Source organism: Tachyglossus aculeatus, chromosome 23 (assembly GCF_015852505.1).
Source record: "Tachyglossus aculeatus isolate mTacAcu1 chromosome 23, mTacAcu1.pri, whole genome shotgun sequence".
In the NCBI taxonomy this organism is placed as follows: domain Eukaryota; kingdom Metazoa; phylum Chordata; class Mammalia; order Monotremata; family Tachyglossidae; genus Tachyglossus; species Tachyglossus aculeatus.
Window position 1 is genome coordinate 32839110 of NC_052088.1, and position 27598 is coordinate 32866707.

Genomic DNA, 27598 nt, shown 5'->3' on the forward strand with positions numbered 1-27598 from the left:
GGAAAGTGACAATAAGTGTAATTAACGGATGCCAATTCTGTAGCGCTTTCTCGGCAGCAAGCACAAAGAGAAGGCAGAAAATACACAATCAGATGATGAGGCTGGCAGAAAACAGAAAACCCCATGGTTTTCAGCATAAAGGTGGAAGATAATTTTGAAATAAGTGGAAACTGCCTAGACAAAAAAAAAGATTGTGGCCAAATCGTAGAAGAGAATTATTACTAATAAAGATAATAATAACGATGATAATGATAAGAGAAGTAGGGTGGCCTAATGTATAGAGCATGGGCTTTGGAGTCAGAAGGATCTGGATTCTCATGGCACCTCCGCCACTTGTCTGCTGTGTGACCTTGGGCAAGTCACTTCACTTCTCTGGGCTTCAATTTCCTCATCTGTAAAATGGGGGTTAAGACTGTGAGCCCCATGTGGGACAGGGACTGTGTGCAACCTGATTAGCTTGTATCTATCCCCATAGTAAGCACTTAAGAAATACCAAAATTATTATTATTATTATAAAAATAATAGTGTTATTTTGAAAGCACTTACGATGTGCCATGCATTGTACTACTTGTTGGGGTAGATAAAAGACAATCAGGTTGGACACAGCCCACTTGGGACTCACAGTCTAAGTAGGAGGGAGAGCAGGTATTGAATCCCCATTTTACAGATGAGAAAATTGTTAAAATGTTTAAGAGAAAAGTTAAGTGACTTGCCCAAGGTCACACAGTGGGCAAACGGTGGAGCTGGGATTTGGGCCCACATCCTATGATGGTCAGGCCTGTTGCTTTTTCCAGTAGTCTGTACCATGTCTCCCATTTTTTTAAAAATCTCAGACACCCTGGGCAACACTCTGCTTGCTAATGCCTTAATCTTCAGTGGAAAATACCTTGACAGGGCCTCTCACCACTCATACCTAATTACTAGAAATAATATGAAGCAGCTATAGCAGTAGTGTTTATCAAATATCCACTTTTTTAAATGTCTTTGTGTCCCCCTCCCCTATACTGTAAACTCTCTGTGGGCAGGGAAATGTAATCTCATTTTACACTTGAGGAAACTGAGGCACAGAGAAGTTAAGTGACTTTCCCCAGGTCACATAGCAACATTTGGCAGAGCTGGAATTAGAACTCAGGTCCTCTGACTCCCAGGCCCGTGCTTTTTCCGCTAGGCCTCAATACACTTTTTTTTTTAATGGTATTTGTTAAGCACTAACTATGGGCCAGGTACCATTCTAAAAACTGGGGTAGATATAAGGTAATCTGGTTGAATACAGTCCATGTTCCTCATGGGGCTCACAGTCCTACTCCCCATTTTACAGATGAGGTCACTGAGGCACAGAGAAGTTATGGGACTTGCCTAAGGTCGCACAGCAGACAAGTGGTGAAACTGGGATCAGAACCCAGTTTCACTTCAGTTGTATTTATTGAACACTTACTGTGTGCAGAGCACTGTACTATCAGCTTGAGAGAGTACAACAGAACAATAAGTGCACACATTCCCTGCCCAAAATGAGCTTAGTTTCTAGAAGGGGAGACAGAAGGTACTTCGCACTGCTAGGCCCATGCTCTATCCATTAGGCCACACTGGACTCCACTGCTGATTAGTGTAAGGCACTCTAATGGGAACTTAGAAGTACAGGATCATGAAGTTACATATTCCCTGCCTACAAGGAGCTTACACTCTAATGGGGGAAGGTGACCATAAACACACTGACAACTAAAATGATCAAAATATAAATCATTTTTTCTACTGCTTTAGTGTGTATATATGTATATATACAAGTAGAGATGTGCTATGGATTATTTGATTCAGGGTGCCGGGAAATTAAACGGGGAAGGATTGTTTGAGGAAGTGGTATTTTGGGAGAGACTTGAATGTGGAGAGAGATTAAAGTGAAGTTGGAAGCCAAATGCCAAAATAAGAAAAATGGACACCTCTTTGCCATCCAAGAGAACGGTTTTGCCCATATACAGCCAGCAATTAATTCAACCACGGAATCTAGGTGAGAACTCCTGTACTGCCAACACCTGCTGAGAAGCAAGGTTAAAGGTTTCAAGGTCAAATTCCTGCAAGGTTTCCAACAGGAATACCTACCAGCATTTCAGACCCAGTACTTTCTCATGGCCAAAGGCTATTCTGAAGCAGAGATGGGTTGAAACTGAGGGGAAGAGATTGCCCCACCTTGCTTGCTATACGGATCATGGAAGGGGATCATGGCTACTATTTCTCTTGTATTCTTCTCCCCCACCAACCCCCCCCCCAAAAAACAATGGTATTTGTTAAGCACTTACTATGTGCCAATCACTGTTCTAAGCGCTGGGGTAAATACAAGGTAATCAGGTTGTCCCACATGGGGCTCACAGTCTTAATCCTCATTTTACAGATGGGGTAACTCATCTGTAACTCATGAGGTAATAGAGAAGTTAAGTGGCTTGCCCAAGGTCACACAGCAGACAAGTGGTGGAGCCAGGATTAGAACCCACATCCTCTGACTCCCAAGTCCACGCTCTTTCCACTAAGCCATGCTGCGCTTATGCTACTGCTCTGAATCTATCAACTTCTCAATGGTATTTATTGAGTGCTTACTACATGCAGAGCACCATACTAAGTGTTTGGGAGAGTAAAATGCTACAGGGTTGGTAGACATGACACATTCCCTGCCCACAAGGAGCTTGCAATCTGAATGCAGTAACAATTGCATGGCCAAGTAGACAAAGCAGGCCTAGAAGTCAGAAGGACCAGAGTTCTAGTCCCAGCTCCACCACTTGGTCTGTGGGGTGACCTTAGCAAGTAATTTAACTTCTCTGTGTCTCAGCTACCTCATCTGTAAAATGGGAATTAAGACTGCAAACCTCCTGTGGGCCTGGCACATAGTAAGTGCTGAACAAATACCATAAAAAAAAGAAAGAGGGATAGAGAAAAGGAGAAGGAGACAGAGTGAGGGAGGGAGAAGGGTAAAGGAGCTAGAAACCACTCAGAACCCCAGCAGGAGAAAAGAAACAGACACTTCCAGCATGCGTGTAAGGGGTAGTAATAGTAATAATAACAGTTATGGTATTTGTTAAGCACTTACTATGTGCCGAGCATTGTTCTAAGCGCCGGGGTAGATACAAGGTAATCAGGTTGTCCCATGTGAGGCTCACAGTTTAATCCCCATTTTACAGATGAAGTAACTGAGGCACAGAGAAGTTAAGTGGCTTGCCCAAGGTCACATAGCAGATAAGTGGCGGAGCAGGGATTAGAACCTACGTCCTCTGACTCCCAAGCCCGTGCTCTTTCCACTGAGCCACGCTGGGTAGGTCAACCAGAAAGACCTACTCTTACCCCTAGTTTAATCACACTGCCCGGAACGCCAAATGCCTATTACATGGGAAAAGGACCCTGAGAAAAAAGGCTCTAAATCTCCATGACTGACCTTTGAAGTTAAACATGCCCCTCTGTTCTTCTGCATCTTCGAAAATGCACAGGTAACTTCCCATCTGGGTGCTATTTAAGATTTTGAACCTAGAAAAAAATGAATTGTTAATATCTGTAGAGGTCTCATTGTGATTCTACCTACTCATTGGAATGGATCACGGGCAGAGCTATCCCCCTGAAATTCTAGACTATGAGCCCACTGTTGGGTAGGGACTGTCTTTATATGTTGCCAACTTGTACTTCCCAAGTGCTTAGCACAGTGCTCTGCACACAGTAAGCGCTCAATAAATACGACAATGAATGAACAGCAGGGAGATCAAAATAAAACTTAGGAAATATTCAAATAAGGAAGACCGCTCAAGTTTTTTAACTGTACACCCTGTTCAGCAGACTAATAATGAAACTTCATCCAGTTTCTGATTGTTACAGTAAAAGTTAAATGTCAGCCAACTTACGTGTACTGCGTATATAGGACATTTCCGGTTTGATTTGTGAAGATGTGGCTACTGTTGATTTGTTCACCTTCCTTCTTCCAGATTACTCTTACTGAATTTAGATCCCCAGAAAAGTTACAGGTGAGTTCTACGTGAGAAGGATTGTGGAGTATCGTATTTCTTTCCACTGAGGCACTTGGAGTCCCTATTTGAAAAACAGAATAGTAACTGAATTTGAGCTGAAAATAAGAATGTAACCTATCAACCTTCACAACTGATCAGTGTTCTAGTTCCAGCCTTTGAAGGAAATACACATTAGGTTCCAGAGTTTTGCTTATGGCAAAGCATATTTGCAGACCTCGCATAAACTATAACACCTGAAAAAACATTTTTTTAGTCAAATGATTAAATACGAAGCCTAATTCAACAATCCTTTATGGTTGCTTTTTTAAAAATGGTGTTTCATTCATTCATTCAATCGTATTTACTGAGCGCCTACTACGTGCAGAGCACTGTACTAAGAGTTTGGAGAGTACAGTTCAGCAACAGACAATCCCTACCCAACTTTGGGTATTTGTTAAGCTCTTATGTGCCAAGCACTAAACTAAGTATTGGGATAGATACAGGATAATCAGGTTGGATGCAGTCCCTGTCCCAACTTGTACTTCCCAAGCGCTTAGTACAATGCTCTGCACACAGTAAGCCCTCAATAAATATGACTGAATGAATATAGGGCTCACATTCTTAATCCCCATATTACAGATTTGGTAACTGAAGCACAAAGAAGTTAAATTACTGTGAGCTCATTGTGGGAGGGAACGTGTCTACTAATTCTGTTATACTGTGCACTCCCATGCAGTTAATACAGTGTTTTGCACATAGTAAGCCCTTAATAAATAATTTATTGATTGACTGATTGATTGATTGACTTGTTCCAGGTCACACAGCAGACAAGTTGCAGAGCTGGGATTAGAACCCAGGTCCTCTGTCTTCCTGGCCTAAACTCTTTCCACTAGGCCAATCTGTGTGTATGTTGGGTAGACTGTAAGTTGTGAGAACTCAAAATTCTGCTCCTTTAGCCACAGTTTACGATCCCTTATATATAGATTGCTGCCCTTATCTTTTAGGCTGTTTCTGTGTTTTTATTGTTTCAATGTCCCATATGTATGTAATGTCCATTGTTTCTCCCCTCCCTTATTCTTACCGTAAGCCTTTTGTAAGCTTCTGGAAGCCAGAGAACATATCTACCAACTAAACTGGATTTAATTTTCCAAAGCTTAGTTCAGTGCTCCACACTTATTAAGCATTCAATAAATCCCATTAATTGATTGAGGTCTAGGGACCATGTCTAATTTTCAACTGCATATTTTTCCTCCAGTAGTTAGTACTGTGCTCTGTGCATACCAATATGACTTTCTTCTTCCAAAATACTCTCTCTTCATAGTATTATTCAAACTAAGCCAAGCAAATAAAACTTAGAGAATTCAATGACAATATCATTATTATTATTATTGTATTTGTTAAGCACCTACTATGTGTCAAGTAGGGCCCGTCCTACTCTATCATATACCCTCCTAAGTGCTTATTACAGTGCCCCCCACACACCAAGCGCTCAATAAATACCACTGACTGACACAATCCCCTTAATCTGTACAAATCAGTCTGATTACATCCAACTGGTCAACTGAATACTTCCTTCCAAAGAGAATCTTAACTTCTGAAGCTTTTATGTTTTAAACAGAATTTTTAAAGCATCATGAATGTTTAGGATTTCTTATTTTATTTTTAAAATCTTGATGTAATCCACGGTGATGTCTTCTCCCAAATGGAACTGTACTTTCAACAAATTCACAGATTTACTCAGGGCTTGGTAAATTGTGTCGAGATAGGGAAAAACAGAATATTCAAAATTTCATGACTTCATCACTTTTTAATTGGGTTTCAAACTTTTAAAGTAAGCTTTCCTGTCTTAAGAAGTAACCAGGTGCAAGTGTGAGAACAGTAAGAATAGCTAATTAAAGTTGGCAGATCCCCTGAATCATACTTGTATAACTCAGAAAAGCCCAAATCAACTCTTTCCCTTAAAAACAGGTTTTGGTAAAGAAAGATGAAATGTCCAACCCCAAAGGGAATTTGTGATGAAACTGTAAACATGTAAAAGCAGATTTCCCTAGGGATACAGTTCAGAGTGACTTGGAGCCCCAGTTAATGGAATCATTTGTTAATTAACTAATAATGATAGTAATAATAATGGTGTTTGTTAAGTGATTGCTAGGTGCCAAGCACTGTAAGAAAACACTAAAGTACATAGGAGATAATCATGTCGGTCAGAGACCCTGTCCCACGTGAAACTCACAGACTCTGTGGGAGGGAGAACAGGTACTGAATCCCCATTCTAAGGATGAGGAAACTCAGGCCCAGAGAAACTGTGACTTGTCCAAAGTTACACAGCATTCAGTGACAGTGGCACACAGTGGCACACTAGGTGCTTGGGAGAGTATAACACACAGTGGCAGAGCTGGGCGTTCTAAACCCTAAGAAAAGGTTGGAATGAGTTAACAGTTTTATACCAATTATAATAATGATAATAATTATGGTATTTGTTAAGTGCTCACTTTATGCCAGGCACTGTACTAAGCGCTGGGGTGGATACAAGCAAATTGGGTTGGACACAGTCCCTATCCAGCACAGGGCTCAATCTTCATCCCCATTTTCCAGATGAGATAACTGAGGCCCAGAAAAGTGTAGGGGCTTGCCCAAGGCCACACAGCAGACAAGTGGTGAAACAAGAATTAGAACCCATGACCTTCTGACTTGAATTTAGGTGTTGAGATGCCCGCATAGGCCATGGCAACTTAGGTTAAGAAGCATGTGCCTCTCCAGAAGACGCTACCTTTATCAAGATTTCCTGGAGTCCCCAGAATATAGATCTTCGCAGATCCACTGGGCAGCAGGTTAATAGAACCAGAGAGAAGGAGGAGTTGGTCTCAGTGAAAACCAAGAAAGGTTATCGTTTGATTCAAATAAGTAGGAGTTTGAAAGGCAATGTTTTTCTGGTCTGCTACCTGGAAGGCAGGAAAAATTTTTAATGAGTTGAGCCCCAGGAATCCAGGCTAGAGAAGACGGGTCAGGAAAGACTTGATACAGGAGCCCGGATTGAAAGTGGTGAGGGAGCATAAATTAGTCATTTTATGTATTTGTGCTGACACCTTTATATTGTTATGTTACAGAATTCTGGGAGTTTGGAATGAAATTTTCAATAAAATATTCCTGTTTACCCTGCACCTGTCTCGCATTTACGAGTTCAAATGAAAACAAAATATAAAAGTAGCATCTTCCTTAGGGGAGAGTAGAAATAGACCAGCTGGTCGCCACCCTCTGTGTGAGAAAAGCTTTGCATCGATATGAAGTCTTGCTTTATTACCATCTGTTCTTTCTCCAAGTTAACAATCAATTGTATATATTGAGCACTTACTGTCTGTAGAGCACTGTACCAGGTGCTTGGGAGAGTACAGTACAACAGTTGGTAGACACATTCCCTGCCCAAAACAAGCTTACAGTCTAAAAGGAACTATCCCCTCATCTCTCCTCACAAAATTTACCTCCTACATTTTCATCACCTTTCTCAATCAATCAATCAGTCGTATTTATTGAGCACTTACTGTGTGCAGAGCACTGTACTAAGCGCTTGGGAAGTACATGCTGGTGTTTTTCAATTTCCTCCTCTAAAAAGTCACCTTATTCAACATAAACAAAGGGCACTGGCTTCTTTATAATGATGCTAAAAATACTGTGCCTCGTGACTTATTAAATACAGGGAATAGGGAGTGTGTTTACTCCATTCAGCCTTGTTTTCCTGGGCTGGCTCTGGAAATTCTATCTCCAATCTGCTGTTACACTCTCCTACACCCACCCATCAAAAAGCTTCCAGTGCCTCTTTCCAACACTACAGGGTTCCCCTCAGAAGGTAAAAAGAGTAGCTGACATTGTTCTTATCTTCTCCATATCCATCCATTTCTAACACTTCCAGGCCTTCTACAGTTGGCAGATGAGGAAAAGAAACAGCGAGACAAGGGATTGAATTTTGCTCCTGAAGCTTTCCATTTTTTTTTCATGAATTAGAACATTTTTTGAAAGAAAAGGCTTGGAAGGTTGGGGTGAGGTGAATTAAATGATAACAGTAATAATAATTAATAATAATTGTGGTATTCGTTAAGCACTTCCTATGTGCCAAGCACTGCACTAAGCACCGGGGTGGATACAAGCAAATCGGGTTGGGCACAGTCCCTGTCCCACTTGGGGCCCACAGCCCCATTCCCTATTTTACAGATGAGGCATAGAGAAGTGAAATGACTTGCCCAAGGTCACACAGCAGACAAGTGGCAGGGCCAGGGTTAGAACCCACAACTTTCTGACCCCCAGGCCTGTGCTCTATCCACTGCACCACGCTGCTTCTCTAAAGAAATGAAGTGATCCCTCTCTCTGATCATAATCTTCTCACCTGCCTCCTCACTCACACTCCTTTCCCCTGTAACTCCGTATTACTCCCTCACAGAGATCTCCGCTCTCTGGACCCCACCCATCTTTCGGAACGCCTCACACCCCACCTCGCCGCCCTCTCCTCTCTACCCAGTCTTGATGATCAGATTACTGCTCTCAACTCTACCCTTTCTACTCAGCTAGACTCGCTCGCTCCCCTTTCCCTTCGCCGCTCTCGCACCACTAACCCACAGCCCTGGATCACTGCCACTGTCCGCCTCCTTCGCTCTTATGCTCGAGCTGCCGAACGCTGCTGGAGAAAGTCTAAACACCATGCCAACCTCGTTCACTTCAAGTTTATCCTTTCCTGCCTTAACTCAGCCCTCTCTTCTGCCAGACAAAACTATTTCTCCTCCCTTATTGACACCCATGCCCATCACCCCCGCCAGCTCTTCCGTACATTCAACTCCCTTCTCAGGCCCCCGGTTCCTCCCCCTCCTCCTTCCCTCACCCCCCACGATCTGGCCTCCTACTTCATTAACAAAATTAAATCCATCAGGTCCGACCTCCCCAAAGTCTCTTCCCCCCTTTCTCCAACCCCCCGGCTCTCAACATTCTCTGCTACTCTCCCATCCTTCCCAGTGGTATCCTCAGAGGAACTCTCCTCCCTCCTCTCAAGTGCTACTCCGGCCACCTGTGCTTCTGACCCCATTCCCTCTCATCTTATGAAATCTCTCGCTCCATCCCTTCTCCCCTCCTTAACTTCCATCTTCAACCGCTCACTCTCCACTGGTTCCTTCCACTCTGCCTTCAAACATGCCCATGTCTCTCCCATCCTAAAAAAACCCTCTCTTGACCCCACCTCACCTTCTAGTTATCGTCCCATATCCCTCCTACCATTCCTTTCCAAACTCCTTGAACGAGTTGTCTACACGCGCTGCCTAGAATTCCTCAACAACAACTCTCTCCTCGACCCCCTCCAGTCTGGCTTCCGTCCCCTTCATTCCACGGAAACTGCGCTCTCAAAGGTCACCAATGACCTCCTGCTTGCCAAATCCAACGGCTCATACTCTGTCCTAATCCTCCTCGACCTCTCAGCTGCCTTCGACACTGTGGACCACCCCCTTCTCCTCAGCACGCTATCCGACCAGGGCTTCACAGACTCCGTCCTCTCCTGGTTCTCCTCTTATCTCTCCGGTCGTTCTTTCTCAGTCTCTTTTGCAGGCTCCTCCTCCCCCTCCCATCCTCTTACTGTGGGAGTTCCCCAAGGTTCAGTGCTTGGTCCCCTTCTGTTCTCAATCTACACTCACTCCCTTGGTGATCTCATTCGCTCCCACGGCTTCAACTATCACCTCTACGCTGATGACACCCAGATCTACATCTCTGCCCCTGCTCTCTCCCCCTCCCTCCAGGCTCGCATCTCCTCCTGCCTTCAGGACATCTCCATCTGGATGTCCGCCCGCCACCTAAAGCTCAACATGTCGAAGACTGAGCTCCTTGTCTTCCCTCCCAAACCTTGCCCTCTCCCTGACTTTCCCATCTCTGTTGACGGCACTACCATCCTTCCCGTCTCACAAGCCCGCAACCTTGGTGTCATCCTCGACTCCGCTCTCTCATTCACCCCTCACATCCAAGCCGTCACCAAAACCTGCCGGTCTCAGCTCTGCAACATTGCCAAGATCCGCCCTTTCCTCTCCATCCAAACCGCTACCCTGCTAATTCAAGCTCTCATCCTATCCCGTCTGGACTACTGCACTAGCCTTCTCTCTGATCTCCCATCCTCGTGTCTCTCTCCACTTCAATCCATACTTCATGCTGCTGCCCGGATTATCTTTGTCCAGAAACGCTCTGGACATATCACTCCCCTCCTCAAAAACCTCCAATGGCTACCGATCAATCTGCGCATCAGGCAGAAACTCCTCACCCTGGGCTTCAAGGCTCTCCATCACCTCGCCCCCTCCTACCTCACCTCCCTTCTCTCCTTCTACTGCCCAGCCCGCACCCTCCGCTCCTCCACCACTAATCTCCTCACTGTACCTCGCTCTCGCCTGTCCCGCCATCGACCCCCGGCCCACGTCATCCCCCGGGCCTGGAATGCCCTCCCTCTGCCCATCCGCCAAGCTAGCTCTCTTCCTCCCTTCAAGGCCCTGCTGAGAGCTCACCTCCTCCAGGAGGCCTTCCCAGATTGAGCCCCTTCTTTCCTCTCCCCCTCGTCCCCCTCTCCATCCCCCCGCCTTACCGCCTTCCCCTCCCCACAGCACCTGTATATATGTATATATGGTTGTACATATTTATTACTCTGTTTATTTATTTATTTATTTATTTTACTTGTACATTTCTATCCTACTTATTTTATTTTGTTGGTATGTTTGGTTCTGTTCTCTGTCTCCCCCTTTTAGACTGTGAGCCCACTATCGGGTAGGGACTGTCTCTATGTGATGCCAATTTGTACTTCCCAAGCGCTTAGTACAGTGCTCTGCACATAGTAAGCGCTCAATAAATACGATTGATTGATTGATTGATTGATAAGATTATTATCAGCAAATGAACTGGGACGACAGAACTTCATTTGCTGATCAGATGGTCCCGGGAAGGCACTGTTTAATCAGTCATATTTATTAAGCACTTACTGTGTGCAGAGCACTGCAGTAAGCCATGGGGTGAGTATAATATAATAGAGTTAGGAGACACGTCCCCTGCCCTCAACGAGCTAACTGTTATTGAGGAAACTAAGAGTTCAAACCTTATCCCAAAAGGCACTTACACATATATCCATAATTTCTTTAAATTGGTGTCTGTAACCCCCTGTAGTCTGTAAACTCACTGTGGGCAGGGAAGGTGTCTACCAACTCTGTTATAGTGTACTCTCCCAAGCATTTATTACAGTGCTATGCACACACTAAGCACTCAATAAATACCATTAATTGATTCACCTTCAAATTTTTGACAGTTAAGTATTAATGCCTTTAGCCCTGTTTCGACAGGGACTGTGTCTGATCTGATTATCCTGAATTTACCCCAGTGTTTAGTATAGAGCTTGGCACTGAAAAAGCACTTAACAAATACCCAATTATTATTATTAGCTGTGTCTTCTTCAACTTTGAGAAGCAACTAAGGGGAGAGAAAAAAACCTAACAAAAAAAACCCACGGCTGGTGTAACCCTGGATGTTTCTCAGATAGCAGAAAGTTTAAGATTATAAGCAGTGTGGCCTAATGGAAAGAGCACGGGTCCAGGGGTCAGGAATCCTGGGTTCTAATTTCCTTGGTCAAGTCCTCCCTCCTGCCTGGAACTCACTCCCTCTTTGGATTTATCTGCTAGACAACCTTGGGCAAGTCACTTAACCTCTCTGAAGCCTCAGTCTCCTCAATGTAAAACATAGATAAAATACCCACTCTACCTCAGGAACAGTGTCTGATTGAATTCCTTCTATCATAGCACTTAGCAGAGAGCTGGGCACATAGTAATTAATACCAATGTCCTCCTTAGAGAAAAAGAACCCCAAAAAGCTCAAGGTCCCAGCAGTATCAGACATATGAAGCCATCAACGAATGTCTAGAAATTGATATTAAGCATATACCTTCATAATTCTAATTCTCTCAACTGAAAACCGACTTGGAGGCAAACTGAAAAATAGGAAGTCAGTTAAAACAGGAAATGCAACTAACCAGTTGAATACCTCAAAGATTTAAACACATTTAAGATTGGTGAAAGAAGGTACTACTATTTTGAAGTGACAAATTGTCTAATTCTAATATTGTTTTCTCAGCTCCAGGTAATAATAATAATAAAAATGGTATTTGTTAACTACTTACTATGTGTCAAGCACTGTATTAAGCACTGAGGTAGATACACAATCATAACAGACATAGTCCCTGTCCCACATGGGGCTCATAGCCTAAGTAAATTATCATTTATTTATTATTCAGAGGGAGAATAGGTATTGAATCCCCATTTTACAGATGACGAAACAGGTGAGAGAATTTAAGTGACTTGTCCACAGTCAATCAGCCAATCAGTGGTATATTGAGAGCTTACTGTTTGCAGCACTATACCCAGTGATTGAGAAAGTACACTAGTAGTTAGTAAACATGATCCCGGTCCTTAAGTAGCTTCCACTGTACTGTATGCAATACACTGTGTACTAGGCATTTGGGAGAGTACAAAAGAATTAGCAATGTATGAGAAACCCCTGTGGGTCTGGAACTTTATCCATGGTTCTCCACCTATCCCCAGCAGAGTAGAGCACTTTCCCCAAAGAAAATGCATAACACATACCAGAATAAAATGAATAAAATAAAATAAAATAAATACCAATTAGAGATATGCTTTGCTTCACGAATGTAAGGTTAGAGTGTGTCTCCTCAGTTTCTTGACTGGGCATTTGAGTCCTCAAGTCTGCATCTATTAGATAAAGAAAACATAACAATAGATTAACTTTTTCGCAAGTGATATAGCTAACTAGGTATGCGCTTACAAACTGAATTATTTGAATCAGTTCATTTATTGGACCTAGACAGAGACAAGTGAAGAAAACATTTTTTTTTTTATCCCAGACAATTTAAACTCAATACCAGGGCCAATAATGTATTTAATGTTTTAATAGAAAAACATTTCCCTCAAATGTGTTCAGCTTCTCCTTAATGGGAAACCATTTTACTCCTTTAGATGCTGAGCCTCTGGGTAGGATAGGGACTGTGTCCTATCTGATTTATCCTATATCTTCACCCATGCTTGGCAACAACAAGCATCTAACAAATATCATAATTATCATTCCATTAGTCTCTAAGGTCCCTGACGGTAAGGATCATGTCTACCAACTGCACTGAACTCTCCCAAGTGTTCAGTAAGTTGCTCTGCACAAAGTGCTCTATAAATACCGCTGACTAATTTACACCAAAATGTTCTTAACTGTACTTGCTTTCTGACTTCAAGCAGTTTCTCATCCCTGCCTTTATTTTCACTCTTAGGCTAAATTAAGCATCTTTTTATTAAGCACAAATTAAGAAAAAAAATTGAGAGGCAAGACAGAGAAATGCATGCACCTGCTCAGAGTAAAAGAGAGGATCAGAGAAAAAGAAAAGTGGAGAAAGCAGAAAAGTTGAAGAGGAGGAGGAATTTGAAAGGGGAAAACAAAAATAGGAGTGAAAAAAGGGAGAACTTACCAGAAGGAATAAAATGAGAGAGAGAAAGAGAGAGAGAGAGAGAGAGAGAGAGAGAGAGAGAGAGAGAGAGAAGGTGTGTGTGTATCATATCCAGCAAGCAAGACTTAGTCTTCTCCTTTACCTATCCCTTCTTTTGGAATCTATCAATCAGTAGTATTTATTGAGCACTTAAATACCATAAAGAGAGCACTGAACTAAGCATTTGGGTAAGTGTCATATGACAGATTTGGTTGATATGATCCCTGCCCTCAAGAAGCTTACAAACTAGTGGGTTAAACAGGAATTTTAAAATTACAGAGGGAAAGCAGCAGAATGTAAGGATAATGGATATAATTCCTGTGGAACTGGGGTGGCGTGAGTATCAAAGTGCTTAGGTTACAAGATTGTGGTTATGTGCCTGGTACATAGTAAGTGTTTAACAAATACCTTAATTATTACTAAATTACAAAACAAAGTGCAAAGTCACTGAAGAAGGGAGGGAAAATAGGGTGGGAAAATGAGAGAATATTCAGTGAAGGCTTCTTGGAAGAGATATGATTTCATTCATTCAGTTGTATTTATTGAGCCCTTACTGTGTGCACAGCACTGTACTAAGTGCTTGGGAGAGTACAGTCTGATAGTAAACAGACATATTCCCTGCCCAGAACAAGTTTATAGTCTTCTGTAGGGATTTGAAGGTGTAGAGGGTAGTGGAAATGCTCCTCTCAAAGCCCAGTGATCTCCTTCTTGCCAATTCCAACAAACTCTACTCCATTCTATTCCTCCTTGGCCTTTCAGCTGCCCGCAGCACTGTGGACCACCCCCTTCTCCTTGAAACATTATCTAACCTTGGCTTCAGTCACACTATCCTCTCCTGATCCCCCTTCTATCTCTCTGGCCCCTCATTTTCAGTCTCTTTCGTAGGCTTCTGCTCCCTGATAACAGGCATCCCGAAGGCGAAATTCTGTGTCCCTCTTCATTCTCCTTCTACTCTCCCTCTCCTTGGCTTCAACTACCACCTCTATGCCGATATTTCCCAAATCTACAACTCCCATCCTAATCTCTCTCCTTCTCTTCAGTCTCCCATTGTCTCCTGCCTTCAGGAGGTCTCTACATGGATGTCCTGCCTACACCTCTAACTCCACATGTCCATAACAGAATTCCTCACTTTCCCCTCAAACCCCATCCTCCCCTTGATTTTCCCATCATGATATAGACAACACCACCATTCTCCCTGTCTCACAACCTCATAACCTTGGTACCATCCTCAACTCATCTTTCTCACTCAGCCCACAGATTCAATCTGTCACTAAATCCTGCTGCTTCAACATTCACAAGGTTGCTAAAATCGACCTTTCCTCTCCATCCAAACTGCTACGTGATGATCCGAGCACTTATCCTATTCCCCCTTGACTACCTCATCAACCTCCTGGCTGACATCCACTTCCTCCCATTCCTCACCAATCTAGTCCATTCTTCACTCCATTTTGTCCAGGTCATTTTCAGTCCAAATCTCACCACACCCCATCCACCGCCACATCACACCAAAACTCCTCATCACTGGCTTTAAGGCGCTCCATCAGTGCTCCCCATCCTACCTTACCTTGCTGATCTCCTGCTACAACCCAGTCTGCACAATTCACTCTTCTAACACCAACCTATTCACTGTCCCTCAGTCTTATCTATCTCACCACCGATCTCTTGCCAACCTCCTCCTCTGGTCTGGAACTCCCTCCCCATATGGCAGAGAACCACTCTCCTTACCTTCAAAGCCATCCTGCAAATCACATCTTCTCCAAGAGGCCTTCTCTGTCTAAGCTCTCATTTCCCCTACTCTTAATAATAATAATAATAATAATAATAATAATAATAATAATAATAATGCTATTTGTTAAGCGCTTACTATGTGCCAGGCACTCTACTAAGTGCTGGGGTGGATACAATCAAATCGGGTGGGACACAGTCCCTGTCCCACATGGGGCTGCCATTCTCAATCCCTATTTTACAGATAAGGTAGCTGAGGCCCAGAGAAGTGAAGTGAGTTGCTCAAGGTCACACAGCAGACAAGTGGCTGGGTCAGGATTAGAACCCATGACCTCCTGACTCCCAAGCCCGTGATCTATCCACCACACAGTGCTGCTTCTCTTCCTCCCTTCTGCATCACCTATGCACTTCTGAAAGCTCATTATGGGCAGGGAATGTCACTGTTTATTGTTGTATTGTACTTTCCCATGTGCATAGTACAGTGCTCTGCACACAGTAAGCGCTCAGTAAATAAGAATGAATGAATGGATGAACTTGTATTCACCCCCTACCTACCCCACAGCACTTACATATCCTTATTCTCTATTTCCCCATCTGTAATTTATTTGAATGTCTCTTTCCCTGTCTAGACAACCATAAACTCCTTTTGCACAAGGATCATGCCTACCAATTTTCCCGAGTGCTTAGCAGACTACCCTGCACACAGTAAGCATTCAATACCATTGATTGATTGTTAGATTGGGGTACACGAAGCGGGCTGGTGTAAGAGGAGTGAATTTCCCAAGCGCTCTGCACAGAGTAAGTGCTTATTACAATGGAATGAATCAATGAATTTAGTGTGCAGGCTGGGCTGGAGTGGGAGATAAACAAGGTTAGGATGGATGGGGAGAGAGGATTGAGTGCCTTAAAGGCAATAATAATAATAATAATAATAATGATGGCATTTGTTAAGTGCTTACCATGTGCAAAGCACTGTTCTAAGCACTGGGGAGGATACAAGGTGATCAGGTTGTCCCATGTGGGGCTCACAGTATTAATCCCCATTTTACAGATGAGGCAACTGAGGCCCAGAGAAGTTAAGAAACTTGCCCAAAGTCACACAGCTGACAATTGGCGGAGCTGGAATTTGAACCCATGACCTCTGACTCCAAAGCCCGGGCTCTTTCCACTGAGCCACACTGCTTCTCCAATGATCAAGAGTTTCTGTTTTATGGGGAGATGAAGGGGCAACTATTGGAGGTTTCTGAGTGAGGAGACATGAGCAAAACGACTTTTCAGAAAAATGATCCAAGTGGTGGAGTGAAGTACAGAAGAGAGTGAGGAAGATGCTGAATGCAAGGTGGTGAGCAAAGAGGCAGAAGCAGTAATGCCGTATCGCAGGCAGGCTACGATATGATACAAAACTTCTACTAACTAGCCAAAATTTAACCAATTAAATTATTAAACTGGACTTTAATAATGCCAGCCTAAATTTGACCCCAAACCACCCAAATTTATGGACCCAGAGACATTAATGGAAAACTTTTTCATGGAAAACCATTTATTTTTGAAAAAACTAAATAACCATTAATTACTGAAATAGATTCCCAGATTGCCCTAGTCCAGAAAACACTGCACTAGTTCACTGATTTTATAATCTACACAACAGCAAAAGCTACTTTAACCCCTCTGTTGCCTCCTACAAAACACACAGGAACTTTCCTAGGTAAAATGTGTTCAAATAAAGCTTGCTTTCCTTTGTTTTTCCCCTTCATCCTGTCGTGGTCTTCCTCTCTTCAGGCTAGATTGTAAACACCTTGATTGTCTCTACCAACTCTATTGCATTGTATTATCCTTTCTACTTGTTTTGTTGTCTGTCTCCCTCTTTTGAGCCCATTGTTGGGTAAGGACCGTCTCTATATGTTGCCAATTTGTATTTCCCAAGCGCTTAGTACAGTGCTCTGCACATAGTAAGCACTCAATAAATACGATTGAATGAATGAACCCACTCCACATGATCACTTCATTTAAAATGAAGAAACTGAGGCAGAAAATTGGGATATACAATTCAGGAGTTCACAGGATTAGCACTAATACCTCTTCCTTGCTCCAGTCTCTAACCTTAATAGCCGATCTCCTTGGAATCAGGCTACAGTCCCAAATAACAGAGTGTTCCTAAGTCAAGGAAAAGGCTGACAGCATAATAAAACACTTCCATCTCTGCAGAGTAGGAGATAACCATCTTCTAATGGTTGAACTGAGGGGCTATGGTTGAAGAGTCCCAGAAATTCATATTTACAGTCAGATTCAGGTTTGTATAGATCAAACGCAAATGGCACCCATAATCTTCATATTCACTACCTTTTTTTAAATAGAAAAGATTCTGTTCCACTGCTGAAATGATTTCTACACAGTAAAACTTGTTCTTGTAGATAAAAGGGCTCAGAGCTTCTATTGCACCATGACACTGAAAGGAAGCCTTCCTCCCCTGTGCAGGATATTCAAACTGTTTGAGGGTTTGGCTTGCATTTTCAATGTAAACGATCTCTATGCTCAAGTTTTATTGGAAACCCTCCCTTTCTCAGCCTGGGCAGTGTCAGGCTTGAGGGCTGGGTGACCACAGCGGCTCTTGTTTCTGGGCCCACTCTCAGCCTCACTCCACTCCACCATTTGCCTGCCTCGTGACTTTGGGAAAGTCACTTCTCTTTGCCTCGGTTTCCTCTGAAACTAAGAAAGGGAAATACAGAACTTGAGAAGCCGCATGGCCTACTGGAAACATCCTGCGCAAGTTACATAACTTCTCTGTCTTAGTGGCACATATATCTATCTCCTCCCTCTCCTCCACTCGTCTGCTGTGTGACTTTGGGCAGATTACTTAACATCTCTCTGAGTTTCCTCATCAGTAAAAAACAGGGGTAAGATATCTGTTCACTCATTCAATCATATTTATTGAGTGCTTACTGTGTGCAGAACACTGTATTAAGCGCTTGGAAAGTGCAATTCAGCAATAGAGACAATCCCTGCCCACACCAGGCTTACAGTCAAGAAACCTGGCCCCTCTGTTCTGGGAAAGAGAAGGATTGCGTGAGGGACAAGTCAAGGCATATATTATACATTACTTATTCATATTAATATCTGACTTCCGCTCTAGACTGTAAACTCGTTACGGACAGGGAATGCTAATTCTGTTGTACTCTCCCAAGCGTTTAGAACAGTTCTCTGCACACAAGAAACACTCAATAAATACTGTTGAGTGATGGGTCCCAGGGAACAGGCAGAACTGGAAGAGGAGTGGAAAGGCTCAGGGCTATGTGGACAACTTTTTGGCCAGTGGGATCCCTCAGTTCAGGGGACACAGTTGTTTTTCTCCCTTGTTTACTGGTGGTATCCAGATGATTCCTCTGGTGGATATGTGCTAGCTTTTTTGGACCTAAATATTTTGGCTTTCTTAGAAATGAGTGCCTTATCAACATCATTTTACCATTAATCCTAGTAATTATAGAAGCAGCATAGTTTAGTGGACAGAGCCCAGGCCTGGGAGTCAGAAGGACCTGGGTTCTAATCCTGGCTTTGCCACATTGCTGTGTGACCTTGGGCAAGTTACTTCACTTCTCTGGGCCTCAGTTACCTCAGCTGTAAAATGAGTGTGAGCACCATGTGGGACAGGGACTGTGTCCAACCTGATTAACTCGTGTCTACCCCAGTGTTTAGAACGGTGCTTGGCACATGCTAAGCGCTTAATAATAATAATAATAATAATAATTGGCATTTGTTAAGCGCTTACTATGTGCAAAGCACTGTTCTAAGCGCTGGGGAGGATACAGGGTGATCAGGTTGTTCCATGTGGGGCTCACAGTCTTAATCCCCATTTTACAGATGAGGTAACTGAGGCCCAGAGAAGTTAAGTGACTTGCCCAGGATCACACAGCAGACATGTGGTGGAGTCGGGATTCAAACCCATGACCTCTGACTCCAAAGCCCGTGCTCTTCCCACTGAGCCACGCTGCTTAACAAGTACCATGATTATTATCAGTATTATCATACTGCAAAACACACAACTTCAGTCTAACCCTTGACCCTCTCGTTGTTGGGTAGGGACCGTGTCTATATGTTCCCGCTTTGTACTTCCCAAGCGCTTAGTACAGTGCTCTGCTCACAGTAAGTGCTCAATAAATATGATTGAATGAAGTGAACTCAAATTTTTAAAAACCCTAACTTCAATCAATGGCATTAACTGATTTCTTACTGGGCGCAAAGCACTGTGCCAGGCACTTGGGAGAGTACGATACAATAGAGTTAGTAGACATCAGCATTTTCTGTCACTGCAACTGGTTGATCATCAATGGTACTTACTTTGTGCACAGAGAAGCCAAGTGACTTGCCCAAAGTAACGCAGCAGAGAAGTGGTAGAGCCGGGATTAGAACCCATGCCCTTCTGAATCCCAGGCCGGTGCTCTTTTCACTACTCCAGGCTGCTTCTCAAGTGGGCACCTACTTTATACAGAGTGCTATACTGGAAGGGTGCTTGGCTCATAGTAAGCACTTAACAAATACCTTCCTTATTATACTGGATGCCTATTGTGTTCAGCCCACTGTACTACTAGGCACTGGGGAGCACATAAGAAGACATGAGGAGTTTACCATCTAATGGGGGAAATCCCAATTAGGTTGCATTCAAACAAGTGGAACAAAGGAAAAAATAAATATGTAATTGGTACCAACAAAAGAAAGCAAAAACAAATTAAGGAATTAATGGACAAAGGAACCTTTTCCTTTGCTCCTCCTCCCCTCCCCATTGCCCCAACTCCCTCCCTCCGATCTACCCCATCCCTGCCCCACAGTGCTTGTGTATTTATGTACATATTTATTATTCTATTGATTTCATTACTGATGTGTATATATCTATAATTCTATTTATTTATTTTGATGCTATTGATGCATATCTACTTGGTTTCTTTTGTTGTCTATCTCCCCCTTATAGACTGTGAGCCCGTTGTTAGGCAGGGAATGTCTCTGTTGCCGAATTGTACTTTCCAAGCGCTTAGTACCGTGCTCTGCACACAGTAAGCGCCCAATAAATTTGACTGACTGAATGAATGAATAAATAAAGAGGAATAATTTTAAGTGTGGAGTCATTAACAGAATGATTTGATCATGGATGAGGGGATTAATCAGGGGGTGCCATCTGGAGATGTTTTCGGAAGGATTTTGAAAGTGGGGAAGAACAGCTTAATATAAACACCAGAAAATCAAATTAAATGTTATAAGATCATTTGCAAAAACATAAAAAACGTCAGCTGGCCACATTTGCCAGGAATTTTGCAACCGGGCTCACCGGCAGCAGAGTAAACACTAGGTAAATCAGAGGGTGACTCAGAGGGGGATGAATCATCTCAGGGCTGGAAGGCTTTGACACTTCTCAAAACAATTCTGTATGTTTGTTCCTCTGGAAAAAAAATACCAAGGTCCAAAGTCATGGAAAACATGACTTCAATTTCTGCTGTAAAAATAACTCCTAGGAAGACCCCAGAATGTGGAACTATTCAAGAGGTTTTCAACCCCAGCCTCCAAAAACCCAAATCATTCATTCATTCAATCGTATTTATTGAGCACTTACTGTGTGCAGAGCACTGTACTAAGCACTGGGGAAGTAGAAGTTGTCAACATATAGAGACAGTCCCTATCCAACAGCGGGCTCACAGTCTAGAAGGGGGAGACAGACAGCAAAACAAAACATATTAACAAAGTAAAATAAATAGAATATATATATACAAGTAAAATAAAGACATATATACATACATAACATAAAATAAACAAACATATATACATATATACAGGTGCTGTGGGGAGGGGAAGGAGGTAAGGCAGGGGGATGGGGAGCGGGAGGAGGGGGAAAGGAAGGAGGGGGCTCAGTCTGGGAAGGCCTTCTGGAGGAGGTGAGCTCTCTGTAAGGCTTTGAAGGGAGGAAGAGTGCTAGCTTGGCAGATGTGCGGAGGGAGGGCATTCCAGGCCAGGGGGAGGACGTGGTTCGGGGGTTGACGGCGGGACAGGAGAGAACGAGGCACAGTGAGGAGGTTACTGTCAGTCAAATACAGAAATAATATTTGTAATAATGGTACTTAAGCAAATATTACACGTCAACCACTTGGTAGCAGCGTGGCTTAGTGGACAGAGCACTTACTATGTGCAAAAGCACTGTTCTAAGTGCTGAGTGCTGTTCTAAGTGCTGATTACACAGTAAGTAGGATGGCAAGAAGGAGACCATGTGCCACCTTTGAAAGGATGGTTTCTGTGGAATGAAGGGGATGGAAGCCAGATCGGAGGGGGTCAAGAGGAGACTTGGAGGAGAGGAACCTGAGACAGCGGGTGTAGGTAACTCACTCAAGGAGTTTGGAGAGAAATGGTAGGAGGAAGTTTGGGTGATAAACGGAGGGAGTTGTGGTGTCAAGGGAGGGTTTTCTTAGGGTAGAGGGGACATGAACATGTTTCAAAGCAGTGGGGAAGAAGCCACTGAGAGCAAACAGTTGAAGATGGTGGCTAGGGAGGGAAGAAGGGAGACAGCAAGTGCTTTGATAAGGTGTGAAGGGATGGGGTTGGATGTGCAGGTGGAGGGGGTGGATTCTCAGAGAAGGCCAGAGATCTCCTCAGGAGATACTGCTGGGAAAGATGGGAGAACTAAAGAAGGGCAGGAGGGAGGGAGGGAATGGAGAAGAGCAGGGGAGATTTTAGGGAGATCACAACTGATAGTTTCAGTTTTCTCAATCAGGTAGAGAGCCAGGTTTTATTATGTCATTATGGACATGGATGGATCAGACTACCCACGCAAGACATGCCTAAAAAACATCTTGCTTGGCATTGAATGCTCCCTCATACACACATATTCTGTGCACTTTCACTGTTTCTCCAGGCTAGTAAAAGAACAAGTAGGGCTATGGCCCAGGTATAGGAAACTGGCTTTAGGCCACATCAATCAATGAGTGGTATTTATTGAGCACTTCCAGTGTGCCAAGCACTGTACTGGGGACTTGGGAAAATACAACGTAACAGGGTTGGTAGATACATTCCCTGCATGTAAGGAGCAAGGAGCTTCCAGTCTAGAGAACTGCTCAAATGTGTGTTTGAGTGTTCACACACACCCGTTTTTGTACGTGCAGTTGTGGGAAGCAGACTGCCCTTTGTCTCAGAGAACAACTGTGACTTGAGTGACAATGGGTTTCATCTTTGCTGGCTAAAGGCCCCGAAGCAGAATGAAACCTGCCCAGTCCTGCGGAACACCTGTTCTCTCTGAGCTGCAGGCCAGAGGCCTGGAACCAAGAAAAACAGGATCATGCTGGAGACCAGAGATCCTGATCAGCAGCTGAGCTATCTCCCATCGAGATCCAATCTTTCTCTGGGATTTTCTGAACTGGGTGAAGATGGGGAATGGGAATGAATGCCGGGGGGGGGCTGGTGAAGTATTCAGGGGCTAATCAGTCAGGAGGAGGATGCCTCCCTCAGCCTCCGGAGACAGAGGTCCTGGGAGAACCATTAAAGATAACACTACAGCCTGGGGAAATAGTCCTGATGCATGCATGGGAGTGAGTGGAAGAATAATAATAAAATAATAGTAATGATGCTGATGATGACGGTATTTGTTAAGTGTATACCTTGTGCCAAGCAGTATACTAAGAACTGGGTTAGATACAGGATAGTTAGATCCCACATGGAGCTCACAAGCTAAGTAAGAGGGAAAACAGGCACTGAATTCCCACTTAGAAGATTCATTCATTCATTCAACCATATTTATTGAGCACTTACTGTGTGCAGAGCACTGTACTAAGCGCTTGGGAAAGTACTATATAGCAATAGAGACAATCCCTGCCCACACTGAGCTCATAGTGAAGGAACTGAGGCACAAAGAAGCTATTAATAATAATAATCATAATAAAAATGATAATTCTAGTATTTGTTAAGTGCTTACTGTGTGCCAGGCACTGCACTAAGCACTGGGGTGTAAACAAACAAATTCGGCTGGACACAGTCCCCCTCCCACATGGGGCTTATAGTCTCAATCCCAATGTTACAGATGAGGAAACTGAGGCCCAGAGAAGTGACAAGTGGTGGAACCAGAATTAGAACACACAACCTTCTGACTCGCAGGCCCCATGCTCTTTCCACTATGCCATGCTGCGTCCCAAGTTAAGTGACTTGCCGGAGGTTACACAGCAAGTGAGTGGAGGAGCCGGAATTAGAATCCAGATCCTCTTACTCCCAGGCCCGGGATCTTTCCACTAGGCCACACTGCTTCTCAGTGGAGCTTGCTACCAATGGAAGCCTCTTGGTCTGAGAAGCAGTGGGGCTCAGTGGAAAGAGCACGGGCTTGGGAGTCAGAGGTCATGGGTTCATATCCTAACTCCACCAATTGTCAGCTGTGTGACTTTGGGCAAGTCACTTAACTTCTCTGTGCCTCAGTTACCTCATCTGTAAAATGGGGACTGAGACTGTGAGCCCCATGTGGGACAACCTGATCACTTTGTATGCCCCCAGCGCTTAGAACAGTGCTTTGCACATAGTAAGTGCTTAACAAATACCATCATCATCATCAACTCTGAAACACTAGATTTGAGTGTGTGTGTGTGCAGGGGCCGGGGGACTGGGAGGGTCTCTCAGGGCACTCTCAAACCCCACACCCTTGGAGCTGACACTACAGACAGTGCCTGCACCCTCCTTCTCGACGTTACCCCTTAGGGGGACTTTTTCAAGTAGTGCCCAACTAAGCACAAAGTGCACCAACATCACATGCTTGGCTGCAGATACAGGGAACAAACTGCTACAACTGCTCACGGTAATTACATACAAAGGCCCTTAGGAACCTCTGCATCTTTTCAGCGGGAATCACTGTGGAATGCTCCCTAGCTAGAGAAGAATCTGCTATCCTGGAATTCAAAATAGATCTTGGAATTGTTGGATAAGTTTAATAATAATAATAATAATGACAGTATTTGTTAAGCACTTACTATGTGACAAGCACTCTACTAAGCGCTGGGGTGGACACAGGTCAATCGATTTGGATCAGACCCTGTCCCATGTGGGGATCACAGTCTAAAACCCCATTTTACAAATGAGGTCACTGAGGCAGAGAGAAGTGAAGTGACTCATACAAGGTCAAACAGCAGAGAAGTGGAAGAGCCAAGGATTAGAAGTCATAACCACATGCTGTGTCCACTAGACCACACTGCTTCCTCCATTTGTCTGCTGTTTATCCTGGGAGAGTCACTTCCCTGTGCCTCAGTTACCTCATCTGTAAAATGCGGATTAAGACTGTGATCCCCATGTGGGAATGGGGCTGTGTCCACTCCGATTAGTTTGTACACATCTCAGCGCTTAGTTCAGTGCTTGGCACAAAGTAAGCGCTTCACAAATACCATAAAAAAGAATAAGACTTGAAACCAAAAGATCATCATCAATAGTATTTATTGAGCGCTTACTATGTGCAGAGCTCTGTACTAAGCGCTTGAGCACTGTACTAAGCGCTTGATAAGGATAAGGATAAAAGATGATAAGGATATTTCTCAAGTACTTACTAAATGTTAAGCACCGTATTAATAAATGCGTACAGATACAGACCCTGTCCTACATAGGGCTCTCTGCCTGAAGGTTTGGGAGAAAAGGTAACATTCCCATTTTTATGGATGATAACACTAAGGCACAGAGATGTTAAATGGCTTGCGCAAGATCACACGGCAGGCAAGGGGTAGAGAGGGCAGGGAAACAGTTATGTGGTTTACATAAAGGTGGATCTACAACTCCAAGTTGCAGGGCCACTTTAGCGTTAAGAAACCAAAGGTACCTGGAGTTCCTGAAAGTAAATTAAAGCCAAATTCCCCCCCAACTCCTGCTGGCCTATATTCAGTAGTGTAAAAATACGCCCTGAGGGCAGGGACGATGCCTTTCACTTTACCGGACTCTCTTAGTACAATGCTCTGTTCACGTAAAGCCTGGTGACTATTGATTACTGGATTTGATTGCAACAATGCAGTGTCCACCGGTGGGTCGCCTTTCAGTGCTGCTTCCTTTTGAGGTCATCAAGAAAAGACCGGCCTATTTTAAGAAAGCCGAGGTCTCTGTGTGCTGGCACTGATGATACTGAGCAAATAGCAATATCTCAGCTAAAATGGCAGCCGTGAACTGGATGCTACAGAGAAGCAGATGGCTTAGTGCCCGGAGCCCGGGCTTGGGAGTCAGAGGATGTGGGTTCTAATTTCGCCTCCGCCCCTTGTCTGCTGTGTGATCGTGGGCAAGTCTGCCTGTCTACTTGTTTTGTCTTGTTGTCTGTCTCCCCACTTCTAGACTGTGAGCCCATTGTTGGGTAGGGATTGTCCCTGTTCGTTGCCGAATCGTACTTCCCAAGTGCTTATTACAGTGCTCTGCACATAGCAAGCGCTCAATAAATATGATTGAATGAATGAAGGAAAGTCACTTCACTTCTCTGGGCCTCTGTTCCCTCATCTGTAAAATGGGGATTATTAATAATAATATTACTGATATTTGTTAAGTGCTTACTATGTGCCAAGCACTGTAGTAAGCGCTGGGGTGGCCAAGACTGTAAGCGCCACGTGGAACAACCTGATTACCTTCCATCTACCCCAGTGCTTAGAATAGTGCTTGGCCCATTGTAAGCGATTAATACCATCATCATCATTATTATTCATTAATTCATTCAATATTTGTTGAGTGCTTTCTGGGTGCCAGGCACTGCACTAAACACTAGGGAGACTGCAACAGAACAACAAACAGATACATGCCATATCTATTGAGCGCTTCTTGTGTGCCAAGCAGGGAAAGTGCAACAGAACAAACATACATTCTAGATATATAAGGTATTTACTGAGCGTTTCCTGTGTGCCAAGCACTGTACTAAGCCCTAGGGAGGGTGCAATACAACAACAGATACATTCCAGATACATCTTATATTTACTGAGCGCTTCCTATGTGCCAAGCACTGTGTTAAGTGCTACATAGAGTGCAATAGAACAACAATAGAGAAGCAACATGGCTCAATGGAAAAGAGCATGGGCTTTGGAGTCAGAGGTCATGGGTTCAAATCCCGACTCTGCCACTTGTCAGCTGGGTGACTTTGGGCAAGTCACTTCACTTCTCTGAGCCTCAGTTATCTCATCTGTAAAATGGGGATTAGGACTGTGAGCCCGCTGTGGGACAACCTGATCATCTTGTAACCTCCCCGGCGCTTAGAACAGTGCTTTGCACATAGTAAGCGCTTAACAAATACCATTATTATGATTATGATGATGATTATTCTGAGAAGGGCGTAGGGAGGGTGCAGTACTTCATTCATTCAATCGGATTTATTGAGCGCTTACTGTGTGCAGAGCGCTTGGGAAGTAAAAGTTGGCAATATATAGAGACGGTCCCTACCCAACAGCTGCAGTAGAACAAGCAGCAGCAGCTACAGGGCAGGTGGGCAGAGGCAGAATTCCCGGCGGCGGGGCCCGTCCTGCGCATCCCGAGAGCTTAGCCCAGTGCTCTGCACCCAGTACGGAATTCATTCATTCATTCAATCGTATTTATTGAAAGCTTACTGTGTGCAGAGCACTGTACTAAGCGCTTGGGAAGTACAAGTTGGCAAGATATAGAGACGCTCCCTACCCAACAGTGGGCTCACAGTCTAGAAGGGGAGGACAGAGAGCAAAACAAAACATATTAACAAAATAAAATAAATAGAATAAATATGTACAAATAAAATAAATGGAGTAATAAATACGTACAAACATATATACATTCATTCAATCGTATTTATTGAGCGCTTACTGTGTGCACAGCACAGTACTAAGCGCTTGGGAAGTACAAGTTGGCAACATATAGAGACGGTCCCTACCCAACAGCGGGCTCAGTCTAGAAGGGGGAGACAGAGAACAAAACATATTAACAAAATAAAATAAATAGTATAAATATGTACAAATAAAATAGAGTAATAAATACGTACAAACATATATACATATATATAGGTGCTGTTGGGAGGGGAAGGAGGTAAGGCGGGGGGATGGGGAGGGGGAGGAAGGTGAGACGAAGGAGAGGGTTCAGTCTGGGAAGGCCTCCTGGAGGAGGTTAGCTCTCAGTAGGGCTTTGAAGGGAGGAAGAGAGCTAGCTTGGCGGAATCTCCTTCCCCACCCCATAGCACCTGTATATATATATATATATATATATATATGTCTTCTAGACTGTGAGCCCGCTGTTGGGTAGGGACCGTCTCTATATGTTGCCGACTTGTACTTCCCAAGCGCTTAGTACAGTGCTCTGCACACAGTAAGCGCTCAATAAATACGATTGAATGAATGAATGAAAATGAAGGAAGGAAGCCCGAGCATCCTTCTAGACTGTGAGC

At 43.8% G+C, this 27598-nt stretch overlaps 1 protein-coding gene across 1 annotated transcript in view; it reads right to left on the reverse strand.

Annotated features, from left to right (window-relative positions):
• Positions 1-27598, reverse strand: part of EMB (embigin) — a 38893-nt gene that overhangs the window by 11072 nt on the left and 223 nt on the right. Inside the window, exons 2-4 of the mRNA XM_038765798.1 lie at positions 12644-12733; positions 3873-4056; positions 3416-3504 (exon numbers count right to left, since the gene is read on the reverse strand). Coding sequence (XP_038621726.1) covers positions 3416-3504; positions 3873-4056; positions 12644-12733 — 363 coding nt within the window. The remainder of the gene's footprint in view (positions 1-3415; positions 3505-3872; positions 4057-12643; positions 12734-27598) is intronic.